Source organism: Nomascus leucogenys, chromosome 23 (genome assembly GCF_006542625.1).
Source record: "Nomascus leucogenys isolate Asia chromosome 23, Asia_NLE_v1, whole genome shotgun sequence".
Lineage (NCBI taxonomy): Eukaryota > Metazoa > Chordata > Mammalia > Primates > Hylobatidae > Nomascus > Nomascus leucogenys.
In genome coordinates, this window is record NC_044403.1 from 12,254,854 (window position 1) to 12,272,046 (window position 17,193).

General features: G+C 36.9%; 1 protein-coding gene across 1 annotated transcript in view; it reads left to right on the forward strand.

Moving 5' to 3' along the window:
• ABCC9 (ATP binding cassette subfamily C member 9) overlaps positions 1-17,193 on the forward strand; it is a 150,621-nt gene that overhangs the window by 96,683 nt on the left and 36,745 nt on the right. The window contains exons 26-30 of the mRNA XM_030804745.1: positions 1,102-1,331; positions 2,005-2,153; positions 2,368-2,437; positions 4,458-4,615; positions 8,769-8,861. Coding sequence (XP_030660605.1) covers positions 1,102-1,331; positions 2,005-2,153; positions 2,368-2,437; positions 4,458-4,615; positions 8,769-8,861 — 700 coding nt within the window. The remainder of the gene's footprint in view (positions 1-1,101; positions 1,332-2,004; positions 2,154-2,367; positions 2,438-4,457; positions 4,616-8,768; positions 8,862-17,193) is intronic.

The following is a 17,193-nucleotide window of genomic DNA, read 5'->3' on the forward strand; positions in this document are numbered from 1 at the left end:
ATTGTTTCTGCTTACTTATTATTGACTCTGTCATTGCTTGGAAATATTAAGTACTAGGAATGTGAGGAAATGCTGTCTTTAGCTGGGCAGCCATGGACAACTTTAAATTTCAATTAATATAGAAGCAAAGAATGGGTATTGGGGAGACAACTAGCAAAGTGCAAGTGTCCACCTCTTTGATCATGCGAATTTCTAGTCTGTTCTTCTCACACAAAGGACATACCCCTGCCAAAGGGGAGATCATCTGAGACGTAGTCATTTACTGCATCCAGCTCAAATATCAGGATCTTTGGTGATGCTCAGTCTTCTCATCATAAAAATATTTGGATCCCTGTGGTCTAATAACCTAAAAAGTAAAGACAAGTCCTTCCTCCCCACAACCTGATATGTACATAGTATAGTAGTGAAGTATATACAGGATAACTTTAATGAATAAATTTCCTTTAGAACAGCAAAAGATGGGAAACACAGCCACTGGACCATAGAAGTGATCAAATTTTGATTGTCAGGAAATGCAAAACCTGCTTTAGCAGTGGAGTCATTCTTAAGAAAGCCCATCTTAGAGTTTCTAGATGGTTTAAACATCTGAGAGGAATTCCCGGCCCATTATCCTTTGTGTTCCCTGGCTTTGCCCACTGGAAGTTTCCTTCTTGGGGCCGTAGACAGCATGGAGTATGCCCTCTTGTGCTATGCACGGATTTCAGAGCTTATTCCTTCCTGGTGCAGCTTTATAAATTCAGAAATTTGCAGGTCAAAATATTGTAGATGTTTGTAAACCAGGTAGGTGGTTTTTGTTGGCAACACAATTCCTTCAATAACTTTGTAAATTTCTTCCAGTCAATTTGATGTGCAGTAAATCAGCAAATAGTCTCATCCAGACATAGATTTTATATTTATTTTATCACTCATTCATTCATTCATTCATTTTTCACCTATTTTCAGAAAGAAATGAGGTTTGCCCTGCTAAAAGCATTTAAAACTTCAATACTAATGCTTACATTTTTATAAATGTATGAATGTTTATATACTATTTGTGGAGCAATAAAAATTATATCTAGCTGGTGCCCATCTGAAGCTTAAACAAAAGTTTTTTGTATGTAGAGGAAGAAGAGGAGGAAGATGAGGATGATAACATGTCCACTGTAATGAGGCTCAGGACTAAAATGCCATGGAAAACCTGCTGGCGCTACCTGACATCTGGAGGATTCTTCCTGCTCATCCTGATGATTTTCTCTAAACTTTTGAAGCATTCAGTCATTGTAGCTATAGACTATTGGCTGGCCACATGGACATCGGAGTACAGTATAAACAATACTGGAAAAGCTGATCAGGTACAATTGGTTTGGTTTTGTTTTTAAATCATCAAGGAAATATTGAGATTAACAGTGATACCTTCTTATCTAGTTAGATGCTTATATCCCAAATGCTATAGGACTTCTGTGATAATTTAGTAAGTTAATAATTAAAACAGGACCTGAAATAGAATAAACTATCAAAAATGTTAAAATAGAAGCTATTATTAATACTTTTAAAGTTTATCATAAGAAATATGTAAATATAATGTTTAGACTTGTATTCAAGGGAGTTTATACATATATTTTTATATATGTTATACATATATACGCACATATATATGACCTTTTTGTATTTGTTCTTATGGTATTTGATGTTAACTACCTACATCAGTGTATTAGCTGGTCATTTTGAGACTAGGAATGAGAAAACTGAGCTCTACAACATAGAAAGCCAAGAATATGCCCCAAACCTGAAAACAAACTCTTTCTCTTCATCTGCTTTTAAGCAAGCCTTGAAGGCTAGTGAAGGGAGCAGGTGGAGGCTTGGGTATACTATCCTCGGCCTCAAAAAATTGCATTCCTTCAACCATCTAAATGCATGCAAAATAACGAAGTCAACAATCTTGTCTGACATTGACATTTGGTTTTCTAGTAAGAAAGAACTCCACTGATAATTTCCTATGTGCTTTTTGTGTTGGTTGCTTTTTAGACCTACTATGTGGCTGGCTTTAGCATACTTTGTGGAGCAGGCATTTTCCTTTGCCTTGTTACATCCCTTACTGTAGAATGGATGGGTCTCACAGCTGCCAAAAATCTTCACCATAACCTTCTCAATAAGATAATCCTTGGACCAATAAGGTAAAACAGTGGTTATTTCTCACTCCCACACATAAAATAATAAAAACATGCATTTTTCAATTTAAGTGAAATGTGAAAGTCTGAAGGATTTCTTTAGTCCTTGAGCAAATGAATAGGGAGCGTCTCATTTTCATGACACTAAGATGCCCATTAGCAATGCCCAGGTTCCAAATAGTTTAGTATTATCATATACTTCCATCTATTTATTGCCTAGGTTTTTTGATACCACACCCCTGGGACTGATTCTCAATCGCTTTTCAGCTGATACTAATATCATTGATCAGGTGAGTAACTGGGTTACTTCCAAGTTCAAAAATTAGTTTCGCAATGTAAGCTAAATGGCATTGTAAGATAAAGCATAATTCCTATTAACAATAGAGGATTTCTGAGATTTAAATAAAGGCCCATTTGTATTTATATCAATATAATACATGCAACTGATATCTAGAATGAAATCTTGAAGGAAAATCTTAGACTAATTTGTACATGTAGAAGAAGATACTTGGAGAACCATCACGAAGTAGAGAGAAATAGTAAAGAATGATTGAACACTTAAAATTTTTTATTATAAAAATATTGTTTTGATTAATGTCATATCAGCATTCACAGTATAAAGTTCTTAAAAGTTTAGTATTCATGCAGAATTTCTCTCAGAAGTGAAGGATGGGATGCCAAGCTGTCTTAAAGTCCTTTGCTTTTATTAAATTGGTTCTTGAAGCTTCAGATGGTGTGATACTTTAGGAAAAATTCTAGGAATGCCAAGTTTAGCCTAAGATCCTTAGGAATCTAAAAGTTTGTTTGAAATAAAAGACATCAAACTCTGAAATTATATCACTCTATAAGTGGAACCCTTTGGATGACTGAGAAAGGAATTCATCAAATCCAGCCCTTGCCTTTTCTGACTTTCCAGAATAGCATTAGGAACACCGAAATGGCCCTCAATTTAGAAAGAGGGTTGATGCATGCAGCTGACTGCAGAGTATGTTGAGAAGTTTTGATGTTTTCATGGCATTGGTGTTAGGTCAGACTACACCTAAAACCTTTCTAAGGAATACACATTAGAAAAGAAGAAATGAAACACTCATTATTTAGAAGATGACATGATTGTTCCTTAGAGAATTCAAAATAATTAGTAAAATAAATAATCAATTAGAAAAGTCAACAGAGTATCTACATAAGATATATCATATGAAAAGCAGCAACTTCCTCTACACCAATTTAATAGTGAAAAACAAACTCCATTCATATAAAATAAAACATATAAAAACAGAAATAAACTTAATGTGAAGAAAATACGTTCAACAATCCCAGAAGTCATAACAATCCTGTATAGAGAAAGAATTTCCCTATTAGATATTTTTTAAATACTACAAAATTCAAGCACTCTGTTAATTGCAGAAGACAAGTAGGTCAAAAGAGCAGCATGGAGAATTCAAAAACTCCATCATATGTAGAAATTTAACAGTATAAATGTGGCATCTTAATAAGGATTAATTTTTCAACAAAGGATATTGGGATAATTAGCTATCCAAAAAATACAAAGCAAATGCATATAGCATAGAGGTGGCCATATTAAAACATAAAGCTATAAAGTAATGTAGGAGAATAGTTTTAGAATCTTGGGGTGGGAAAGGTCTTTCTGAGTAAGACAAAGAACTCAGAAACAATAAGGAAAATAGGTTACTTCTGAGCTCACAAGTCAACAGAAATGACTATAAAAAACTTTAAATTGTGATTGAGCTAAAAGCACCAAAGATAAATTTAAATACAATAGATAACTGGGAAGAAAATTTGCAAATAGTTTTTAAATAAACATAATATATACACAGCATTTAAAAATCAATAAGGAAAAATTAATTCACTCAAAAAAGCCCAAAGGATATGAGGAAGCAATTACAGAAAATTAATTTAAATGTATTATGGTAGAGGAATAGCTAAATAAGCTAATACTATGCAACCATTAAAAAGAAATAGATTTGTATACACTGCTGTGGGAAGATTTACAGTCTGCCTTGCTCAGTAAACAAACACATGAATGAATAATATTTATAGTACAGTGTCATTTACATAAAACACCCAAGATAAATAGATAGGTAGAAAACTCATCAATGACATGTTGATAGATAAATAGACAGACATAATAAACTATGGGAATTGAGTGAAGAATTGCTTAGGATGAACATGCTTATACACTACTTTGGTAGTTAACTGTATAACTGTCAACATAAAAATAGATATTTTTGTTACATTGTAGCCAATATTTCATTGGGCTAATCATATTTTCCTTTTAAACTACGCTAATAGCACATCCCTCCAACCTTGGAATCTCTAACTCGCTCAACACTGCTCTGCCTGTCTGCCATTGGGATGATTTCTTATGCTACTCCTGTGTTCCTGGTTGCTCTCCTGCCCCTTGGTGTCGCCTTTTATTTTATCCAGAAATACTTTCGGGTTGCCTCTAAGTAAGTAAAACAGCGTCCCACTCATTTTCAAAAGCTTGTCTACGGTCAGCCCTCTCTATTCATGGGTTCTGCCAACAATGGATCAAAAATATTTGGGAAGAAAACATTCCATGAAGTTCCAAAAAACAAAACTTGAACTTGTCATGTGCCGAGTACTACATTGAATACGCACTGATGAAGCGATGTGTGATGTGTTGCTATTGAATTAGGTAGAATAAGTAACATACAGATGATTTAAAGTATATGGGATGATGTATGTAGGTTATATGCAAATGCCACCCATTTTATATAAGGGTCTTGTGCATCTGCAAATTTTGGTATCCATGGGAGGTCCTGGAATCGCTTCCCCATGGGGACAATTGTATTCGATTTACTGTGATCTACATTTGCTGTAGTGTTTTTCAAGATAAGATGTGGAATTTAGAAATGCAACCTATATGTAACATGATGAAATCTATCCTGACATTATGATTCATTTAGGTATCAATATTATAATTATAGCTATAATTGGTTGTCTGGGCCTTACCTAGCCCTGGACATATATTAACATGTGGATTGATCTATTGAGTTTTAAGTTCTAAGACTGTCAAATTTTTCATTCCATGGTCCTTTTTCTGAACATGACATTGATAGAAAACAAAAAATCAAACATAGGCCGGGCGTGGTGGCCCATGCCTGTAATCCCAGCACTGAGAGTCTGAGGCGGGTGGATCATGAGGTCAGAAGTTCGAGACCAGCCTGACCAACATGGTGAAACCCTGTCTCTACTAAAAATACAAAAATTAGCCAGGCATAGTGGCACCCGCCTGTAATCCCAGCTACTCAGGAGGCTGGGGCAGTAGAATCACTTGAACCCGGGAGGCAGAGCTTGCAGTGAGCCGAGATCACGCCACTGCACTCTAGCCTGGGCGACAGAGTGAGACTCCATCTCAAAAAAAAAAAAAAAAAAAAAAAAAGAAAAAAAAAAAGAAAACCACAAACATAATCCCAAGGAGTAAGTGATTTAATATTATTATACTCTACAAATGGGAAAAAATTATTCGTTTAGGATTTGTCATTTACTGAGATGTTGAATAAATGAAATATAATACCAGCTGATTTAAAATTTCCAGTTTAACTCTGAAACCCCGCTATATATAGTATAGTAAAGTTTGTTATTTCAACAAATACTAAGCACTCATTGTGTCGCAAATAGTTGTGTTAAGTCACGTGACAGGTGAAGAGCTTGATATGACAAGGACCTGTTCTCAAGAAATGTATAGTCTCTTAGGAAGATAAAACATATACAAAGTAATCCTAATATGTGGATAAGTGCTAGAATAAGAAGGTAGGTATTGAGTTTATTCAGGAAATTGAAAATGTTAATATGACTTGAGAGCAAGGAAGGTGAAAGAAAGTAGGAGGAGATAAGAAGAAAAGAAGAATTGTAGTTGGGAACCTCTGAATATATCATATAACATTTCATAATTTGAAGAAATAGTTGTTTCTCCCTCTTAGCTATGAATTAGGGTCCTTTAAATATCAGGAATCCATATTTAGTCTGTTTTTTTCATCCCTAGACTCATCCTCTTTGCTTGCAGGAAATTCTGATCAAAACGGAGAAGCCAGTAATCAAATTCACATTTCATTTCTTCTGACACTATTGCTGGTCTACTTGCTGGTGGGGCAAAGAAGTTCAGAGTTATTTCATTACTGCTGATCATTTCCAAATCTGTCCTTGCCTTCTCAACACTGATGTCAGTCATGTCTTACTTTAATCACATACTCATTTGGTCCTATTATTGCCCTTTATCAATACAAATGGAGTGCAAAGTTTGGGAAAATATTCCTAGTCCATTACAAATTTGAATGGTGAATTCTGTTCATCATCAGTGAGAATAATCTGTTAGAGACTAAAGTATAGAGAGGATGGTTATTTTAAAGAATTAATATTGACAATGGATTGTACACTATTCTTGTTTGAAATTATCTGAAAGTTAGCAAATATAACCATATGATACCAAACCTCGCAGACAAGGATCCTTCTAGATGTTGAGGTTCTTTAGAACTCATCCATGTTGAAAAGCTCAGGCAGCTTAACATGCCATTTTTGTGTACACTAAAGAGAACTTAAGTGGGGAACTAGCTACAGGAAATGCTCTAAAAAATGAATATTTAAAATCATGGATCAAATGCATGCTTAGCTTTGTAAGTAACTGTTTCCTTCTTGCAAGAATACAAGATCAAGCTGTGCCCTCACCTCTTTGGTTTTATCAAACATAGTTTTATAAACAAAGCTTCCTCCTTCCACAGTATTTTTCCTTCACTTCAAACCTCAATGTAGTGACCACCTGTTGCTTGTGTCAGATTTACAAATAGCCATTTGGTTTTATGTTTAAAAATAACAGACTATTCACATTCCTTCATATTCCTTCTCCCACTTCCTTCTATCTTTCTCTCCCCCAATCCCCATGTGAAAATTCTGAATGAGGGAATCCATTTTAGAAACTCCACTTTGAAAAGACTTGCATTTGTTTTGGGAACTAGACTACATTGGCAGCCAGGAATGGCGTAAGTTAATTGTTGAAGATTATGGAACCATGTTCATCCGTTCAGTTGACCCTCACAGGTGAATGCCAACACTACTTCTCTGATCTTCTCAACCCCAAAAACCTAGAGAAGGGCAGGAAAAAAGGTCTGAAAAGTAAAAAATGGAATGCATTGAAACATGTGGTATAACTGTTAGCCTATCTTCTATAAATTCTAGCTCATATGGTTTAAAGAAAAGTTGTCATGAATATATCTTTATCAAAAGAGTCAGATTCAAGCATTTCCATTCATTCAGTATGTGTCTGTGTTTTATGTACCTGTGGTTCCTTAGAGAAACTGTGAATGGAAGTTCCATGAAGGCAAGGATTCAAACTCACTGTGTCCAAAACTAAACTCATTATCTTTTCCCTCCAAATGTCTTCTTTCTGTGCCCCTGAGCACCACTCTGGTAAACAGCACTGTCATTTTTCAAGTCAGTTAAACTAGAAATAGCCAAGCTATATGTGACTCTTGTTTACCATGTGAAAACTAATTGATCATTACAGAAAATAGGGCTTCTTCTGTCTCACATTCCCCTACTTCTTATTTTAAACATGACCAGCATCACACTAATTCTGAACATTTTTTTAAAAACCTCTTATATGAACTATATTAACTGATCTTCCTCACTCACCCATTCTCTTTCATCCTGTACATTGTCTCCCAAGTTACGTTGATTAAAGGATTAAATTACACCTCTGATTACCTTCTTTCTGTTTTATTTTTGAGATAGTGTCGGGCTTTGTCACCCAGGCTGGAGTGCAGTAGAGTGATCTTGGCTCACTTCAACCTCTGCCTCCTGGGTTCAAGTGATTCTCCTGCCTCACCCTCCTAAGTAGCTGGGATTACTGGTGTGCACCACCACGGCTGGCTAATTTTTTGGTAGAGACAGGGTTTTGCCATGTTGGCCAGGCTGGTCTCAAACTCCTGGCCTCAAGTGATCCACCTGCCTTGGCCTCTCAAAGCGCTGGGATTACAGGTGTGAGCCACTGCACCTGGCCAGATTACCTTATTTCTAGTCTTCAGTGATTTTTTTTTTCAGCCCATTAAGGATGTTTCTACAATTCACTGTCACCCTTACAAGGCCGTATCCTTTACACAGCCTCTTCCCACTACAACAGCCCTAAAGGACTCTGGGCACCAGATAGATTGAACTTGCGAGATTCTTCAGACATGAGTGCTTGTTCTTGTTATTCTTCTTCTTGTCTATTTTGTTGAAGCCCTCATCAAGCATAAGGTCTCGCCTAAATTCTACCTGCTTAAGGAAAATCCCACCAATGTCCTAGGTATGAATTAAGTGCTCATTCCATTGAGTCCTGTAGCAGTTTACTTTGGCTGTTACACAGAGCTGATAGTTTTGTACAACACATTATGTTCAGCCTCTACCTGTATTCATTATATACCCATCTTTCTCTTTCTCTTTAGATTGTAAGCTGTTGAAGTTTTGTTAATTGAGTGCTAGGGGAAAATAATTTCAATGATGAAAACAAATACAGTGACAAAATAACTTTCTCTTGAAGAATAAACATGGTAGTCTTTGAGTCTGGATGCACATGAAGTTTATTTTTGCCCCTCTCTCTACTAGGGACCTCCAGGAACTTGATGATAGTACCCAGCTCCCTCTGCTCTGTCACTTCTCAGAAACAGCAGAAGGACTCACCACCATTCGGGCCTTTAGGTGAGTAAACACATTTTTATATTAGCTGACTAGCCAATTACATCATCAACAAATATTTTTCTACAAATAACTGATCATTGCTTTCATTTTGTTTGATCTCCCCATTGTGTGTCTGATGGTGTACTAAACCAGGAATAAGAAAAATGTGGTGTAAATGATCAGAGTTAGAGTTTACTCATCCAAAATGCTAACTATAATAAAGGGTGAAGCAACAGATAGGAAAAATACTAGCTGTGTGACTAGGATAAGGCATCTGAATTCTCTAACCTTGGTTTCCTCATCTATTAAATGGAGAAAGTCAATTTTGCTTCTTAGGGTCATTGGACTAGCTAATATTATCCCTGCAAAGTATTAACCACATTGACTATTGAAGAAGCATCCAATAAACAAGTTAAAATAAATGTATAAATAATAATAGTAACAATAATTCTCACAAAAGAAATACTATGACACCAAAGTTGTTTTAGAATTTAATCCTTTTTCTTCAAGGTTTGTAAACAGAGTAATAACCTAAACTTTTGATCAAGAGTGTTTACTTTCAAAAAATTACCTATCCCAATTTTCCTGTTCAAGTCAGATTAGCAAAAAAGGTGATATTACTGAATATTTCATGTAATCTAGAAAATTGATATTTTAGTGTTATATCGTTCTGAAATCCTAATCGCAAGTATATACAGATTTTAACCAGAGATTTTTCTAACCTAAGAACTTTATTTTTAAATATGGAATTGGGTCACAGAGTAGAATATGAAGAGACAACTATCCACAACATTATGTTCCACAGCATGTGTACATAATCTATGTAGGTGGCATCATGAAGCATTCACACTTTCTGCACTGGTATGTTTTTCCATCATAATGTGCAATTCCTTTCATTGGAGATGTCAAAATTATTTACTGGCATTGAATGTAGATATTAACATGAAATTTATATTCTAATAACCAGCAATGATCACTGGTATTAATATGTACACTATATTAAAGATTACTTTTTTCACCAAATAAGTCCTTTCAATTCAATTTATTTAAGAAACATTTGAGTACCGAACGTATGCCAGGTACTATTCTTGCTGTAGATATATAACAAGACACGGCCTTTCATTTCCAACCAGCAAAAAGTGGCACTGTTGCCCTCCCTCCCCACATCCTCCCCACATACACCTGCCATGTTATCCTTTTTATTTCCTTTGTGATATTTATCTGAGTATTTTAAATCATCTTTTTTATTTGTTTACAAGTTATCTGTCCTTTCCAACTGGAATGTAAGCCCTATCAGGTCATCCCCTGCTTTTTTTGTTGTTGTTGTTGTTGTAGCATCATTAGCTGGGAGAAGTGCCTGGGACTAAGTAAGTGCTCAATAAATATATATTGACTAAGTAGCTAACATGGGCTGTGTTAAGGAGCTCACAGCCTAGTAGGAGAGAGGGTTTAAGAAAAAAATAGCAACACAGCATGATACATAGTCTAACATCACAAGAAACAACTGTGTCAGAGAGCAGGGTAGCACTCTGTCTAGAAGGAATGGGGAGATAATTATTGAACAACAAATCTTTGAATGAGGAATAATTGACCTGGCAGATACAGGAGACAGAATATTCAAAGAAGATGTAACAGATGTGTGAAAACATAAAGATTTCTATTTTATATGGAAATCAAAAGAGTCCAGTACTGCTGGAACATAGATTAAGTACAGAGAAGGTGGCTATGGTGATGAGGCTTGAAACCATAGTAGAGGTCAGTACATAAAGGGCATTGATAAGTACCTTTAAATAACTTAGACTGGATTCTTTCAATGTGTGGTAGTCACTGAAGAATTTTGAGCAGGAAAGTGATATGATCAGAGTTGTGTTCATCACAATAACTCTGGGATACTACTATGAACTGGGGATGGTTAATGCCCAAGGCAAGGAGACTCCAGGAGGCTGTTGCAGTGGTCCACATGAGAGATTACAAAGGCAGGATAAGGAACTAAGGACCGGGAGAGAAAGCACAGATTTAAGGTATATTTAGGAAGTGGGAACAATGAGATTTAGGGGCAAACTGAATGTGAAGAGTAAGGTTGAGGGAGAAGTTGAAGGTGATTCCTTCTAAGTTTCTGATTCCCACGAGTAGGTAGTTTTCCAAGTTAGGAAATTGAAGATGATGTGGAGGATTGGAGAAGGAGTTCATGAGTCTGGTTATGAACAGGTGTAGGTAGTAATGAGATATCCAGCTGGACATTTTTTTGATCATTTTAGTATACAGGCCTGATGTCTAAGAGATATCTAAGGGCGGAAGATACAGGTTTGAGTATCATTCTTTTATGGATAATAGTTAAAGTTTTGGCCATGGATTTGATTGCTGATGGAGATGGTGTAGATTAAGAAAAGAGGAGCTTGCAGAAAAATTTCAGACTACCATCACTTAAAGAACAAGTAGATAAAAAAGATCCTGTGGAAAATATGATCTGCCAATTGCTGCCTCATTAAACAAAGCTGATCCTCTTAGGTTAAGAGTAAGATAGGTTATATTACTTGTCCCTCCCAATATCCTTTTATATTTGGCTAACCAGTGCCTATCTCATTGCTGAAATATCAGTCCATGATTATCATCTACTGTGGGAAGCCTTCTCTGAATGTTAGAATGTAGAGTCCATGTCCTTCTTAGATCTCTATGTTAAGTTGCATCCTAAACTTAGCACACTGCATCATAATCAACTGTTTGTGTGTTTGCATTCCTCTACAAGATTGGGAGCTACTTAAGAGCTGGTAATGTGTCCTTCATCTTAATCTTTAGAATATTGACAGAGTCAGTCACATAGTAGGTGTCCAGATGTTTTGTGAATAAATTAAAGGACACTTCGTTGCTCAACCTACTACTTTCTGCTAAGATCTCCATGTCTCTTTACTTCAACATCTATCTGCTTCCAGGCCTCCTAATTTGGACAGACTGTTTGAATTCTGTTCCCAGTCAGCTTGCTCAGTAAAGAGGAAGGGTTGATGTTGCCCCTTGTCATGGTCTCAGTCTTTCAACTAAAAATCCTATTGAGCTCCTCCTGCTCCTGGCCAACCCCAACACAGGCCAGCCTGATGCCATCAAATCCAAACCAATGCCTTGTTTATGGGAGGAGGATCTACGTCTTGGCAACCTTGATGTTGTGACTACTATTTTAGCAAGTTGGTCCCTGTAAAAATCAACTGTCCTATGAGTGAGAAGTTAATGGTGGGAAAGATCAGTTCACTGGGCTCTCTCCTCATGTGCGTACTCTGTGTATGTGTGTGTGTGTGTGTGTATAATGTTATGTATGCTATATGTATAAGTCATATATATATATCATTTTCAGCCCCTCTTTTATTCTTCTGGATATATATATATATATGAAAGGAACAGATGGATGGAAAAAGACACATTTGATTCCTGACCATAAGTACCAAGTGGATAAATATATATATATATAGATATCCATCCAGATAGGAGAGGCCAGCACCCAAGCACTTTGCCTCCCTAGAGGCCATTAAAGGCCATTAAGGGGTCAGCTGAAATTTTTGATAGCCCTTTACCCAAATGGCACCTTCTGGTAAGTAAACCTTTACCCGTAGCAGCTCTACCCAGGTCAAGGACAGGTCTGGAAAGCCTAAGGGACTGCTCTACCTGTGTTTGATGCATATTACCCTAGGCAACACCACTGTAATGCACCTTAATTCAGTCTTGTCCATTTCCTTCCAAGACCTCAGTGACATATAAGTGCCAAATGTTAATACTTAATAGGGCAGAATCCATCTTCCTACTAAGGGAGGAATTCAGACCAGTTGAGAAAATAAGCCATCTAAGTAGTAGGCAAAAAGTCAGGATAGTGGCATCATTGGAGTTAATCAAGTGAGCATTTTAAAAAGAAATTGAATGGTCAATAGTAATAACAACATAAAAGAAGAATAAAAAAGAATTAAAAGTGTCCATTGGATATGGCAACCATGAAGCTATCGATAACCTTAGCAAGAACAGTAATGATAAAGTGGAGAGAATCAAAGGCAAAATTCAGAGGGTTAAAAAATTAATTGGAAATCAGAACATGGACATGGCAAGGATAAACTACTTTTTGAAAGAGTTTTACTGAGGTGGGAAGGAGTTTAGGAGAGCTAACTAAAAGAAGGAGCTTTTTACTACTGTGTTTTCATTTTTAAGAGGATAATGAACTAGATATTTTCAAAGACTGAAGGGAAGAAGTGGAGATAAAGGCAGGATGGGACAGTTAACGGAGAAGATTATTACAGCAGATTAGCAGGAATATGTTAAATGCCCAATGTTAAAAGACCAGTTCAGCTTGAAGAGTATTTGGTACATAGCTCCTCTATGAAGGTAAGAAAAGGATCTGAATAGATTCAGGAAAATTGGCAGGTGAAACAACAGGAAGTTGATGAGTTCAACATATAACAGCCTCTGTTTTCTCCTTGAAGGACAGGGGAGGTCATCTTCTCAGAGGGATGGAGGCAAGAACAAGGCAGAGCATCATGAAGGGAATGAGGAAGATTTAGAATGAAAGAGGAAATTGACTAAGAGTCAAGATTCAGATTTTTCATCTACCTTCTTCCCTAGACACATGAGCATAATTTAGCATTACTATCCTTAATTTTACATTAGGAAAACTTCTAGGTAGCCGTAAGTAGAACAAAATATTATGTTAAATTTCAATGCTTGAATTATAGTTGGAAGAAACAAAAGACAACTCAACTTCTATCTGGAAGTACCTGCATGATACTAATCCAGGTTCAGATCCTCCAGAGCTCATTTTTTAATGTTTTATTTTATTTATTTCAACAGGTTTTTGGGGAAAAGGCAATTTTTTGTTACATGGATAAGTTATTTAGTGATAACTTCTGAGATTTTGGTATACCCGTCACCCAAGCAGTGTACATTGTACCTAATGTGTAGTCTTTTATTCCTCACCCCTCTTCCATCCTTCACCCCAAGTCCCCAGAGTCCGTCATATCATTCTTATGCCTTTGCATCCTCATAGCTTAGCTCCCACTTATAAGTGAGAACATATGATATTTGGTTTTCTATTCTTGAAGTACTTCTCTTAGAGTAATGGTCTCCAATTCTATCCAGGTTGCTGAGAATGCCATTATTTCGTTCCTCATTATGGCTGAGTAGTATTCCATGATGTATACCACATTTTCTTTACCCACTCACTGGTTAATGGGCACTTAGACTGGTTCCATATTTTTGCAGTTGCAAATTGTGCTGCTATAAACATGTGTGTGCAACTGTCTTTTTCATATAATGACTTCTTTTCCTCTGGGTAGATACCCAGTAGTGGGATTGCTGGATCAAATAGCAGTTCTACTTTTAGTTTTTTAGGGAATCTCCATACTGTCTTCCATAGTGGTTGCACTGGTTTACATTGCCACTAGCAGTGTAAATGTGTTCCCTTTTCACCACATCAATATCTATTTTTTTTTTTTATTTTTAAACTCTGGCCATTCTTGCAGGGGTAAGATGGTGTCTCATTGTGGTTTTACTTTGCATTTCTCTGATGATTAGGGATGTAAAGCATTTTTATTAACTATCATAAATATCAATATTTTTAAACCCAAAAGAAGTCTTGAAAATGTGGGGATGGCCCTGCTGCCATGGATAAAATTCTAGAATCCTTACATTTGGTACTTGTGGTCAGGAATCAAATGTGTCTTTTTCCACCCATGTGTTCCTTTCTTTCAAGCTATCTGGAGTCCCCAGAGTCTTGAACTCTTTGGAAAGTTAATATTTACTGATGAGGCTGCTTTTCCTCCCCTGCATTGAGGGTTCGTGGTGTACTCACATGAAGCAATGAACTCCCTCAAGTAGTTTACCACGAAAGCATCACAGTTAAATTAGACTGAGATTTTAGTGACCTTTCCTATTTTTTTCTTGTCTGACAGAATAAAGGTCTAAGAATGTTGAGAAGATGAGCTGGATATGGATGAAAAGATACAGGCTGAGTGTGTCAAAGTTTCCATTAGGAAAACAGAAGGTTTCTTGCCAAATAGAAACACGCAGAAAGAATGTTCACTGCATTTTCACCCCTCCCCTCTCACTGCTGCCTCAGACTATTGCCAACTCCATTTACAAACTCTTTAAGAGTGGATCTGAAACAATATCCAAAAACTAGAGGAAGAGTCAAAAGTGTTCCAGATAAAGCACTTTGTCAGAATCAAGTGTTTGAGGTTCATCTCAAATGTAGTCCACTGGCTTTGGTCCACCTGGCCTCATCTCCAATCTCTCCATCACACAGTCCTCTAGGGAGAAGAACCTGTCTCAAGCCCTGGAACATGTGGCACTTTCTCATTTCTGTGCCTTTTCTCATATTGTTCCTGCTGCGTAGAATGCCTTGTTCACCAAAAGCATTCTGCTTACCCCTTAAAAACCTCACTCAGATTATCTTCCTTGTCCTTTGTGACACCGTGCTTAACCCTTCCTCTCTCTCCACCCTTCACTCCATTTCCTACCGTGCTGATCCTCTGGTTGGTGCAAATCATGCCCTTCCTTTATGTTCGTGTAGCATTTTGTGCATAAGGTCCTTATAGCTAGATAGTGTGTTGCAACATTTTTGCTTGTTAATGCTGTGTTTCCTCCCTTCACTAGACAGTTGGCCCTTCAAGGGAGTAGGTCATGTCTTGTTCCTGTATCCTCAGTGTCTAGCATAATGTCTTGCTTAGAGTGGATGATTGCTAAATGCTCCTGAATGAATGGATGAAAATCTACCAAACATGTACTTAGCAAGTACAAAAAAGAATGAGGCAAGGTGGATGGATCACCTGAGGTCAGGAGTTTGAGACCATCCTGGCCAACATGGTGAAACCCCGTCTCTACTAAAAATACAAAAATTAGCTGGGCGTGGTGGCACATGCCTGTAGTCCCAGCTACTCAGGAGGCTGAAGCAGGAGAATTGCTTGAACCTGGGAGGCAGAGGTTGCAGTGAGTTGAGATCGCACCACTGCACTCCACCCTGGGTGACAGAGTGAAACTGTCTCAAAAAAAAAAAAAAAAAAAAAAAATGAGCCTTACGTGTGTGTATCGAGTGAGATGATAGATAGATAGATAGATAGATTATAGATAGATAGATAGATAGATAGATAGATAGATAGATAGATAATCTTTATGGTTCATGTTCATTGTCTCAGTAAGTCCTATAACCCTTTGAATGTCCCCCCTACCCTTTAGTTATTCTCTATATTCATCCCTAAAAGGGTCAGCTGGAGGGTAAGCTTGGACTGCTTAGTCCCACAGCAGAGTGTTGCCATTCAGGCCAGGTCCTCCTGTGCATGGCAGCATGGCATTTGGGTCATGGATACTCAACTCAAAGTGAGGTAATTATTTGGCTATGATTGCTGAGTTCTCTGATTACTGTAGATTAGAGCTTACTGTCCGACTGAAGTATCTTTTTTGACATGTTGGAATGATCAGATTGATTGGATAGATATCAAGCGTCTGCTTTATATTGGCCTGTATGGATTACTTCAGTGGGCCAAATGGACACCCCACCCAGGGTTTCTTCATTCTTTGACATGTGATTATTTATTATAAATTTTTACAATTTTACTTAAAAATTGTGGAGGTGAGTGGGGGAAGTCTTTTATCAAGAAGGAATCACTGCCATCTGTCAGATGAAGTTTGGTTATTTCTTGCAAACATAACCCATAGATGGGAGGTCTCTATAAGACAAGCCGTGGCTGCAGAGAGTGAATAAATCACATTTTGATTTGGTATTTTCCCCACCTTCAAACCAGTTATTTTTATTATATTATCCATCCTTCCAATGTTTCTGTTATTCAGGAAAAATAATTGAGAAATAAAAAGAGACTACTGTTGTGATTTAGAGAAGATTTTTTCTACCATGTAGCATGAATTTCTTTGAGATTTGGCTCAGATGTTTAAATGGATAGGGCTTTTAGTAACAGTTTTATTTATAAAATAGGTTACACAGAATTTGCTGTGATTTTATTGAGCACCAAGAATTAACTTAATTTGTTGAAGATCAATATCCAAACGATATATATCATAGAACCCTGAAAGTACACAGACCAAATTCCTTTTATGCAGTGACCATCCTTACAAATACTTTAGAATTTGGAGGTGTAGAACATTTGCCATCATCTCTAGTGTCCCCCATCCTCTACTTGTTGCCACCCCAGTTTTTTTCTTTGGTTCGCAGAAATATTAGGCAAAAAGATAATTTTAAAAGTATATTCTTGCCATTTGCAAATGCATAGTTCTCTGTCTTCCCTGGTTCTGATCCAGCACTTCCCACCCAACTCTAACTGTGTTGTTTGGAAAAGTAAAATAAATGCCACAAAATGTCGGTAGAGTTGCATTT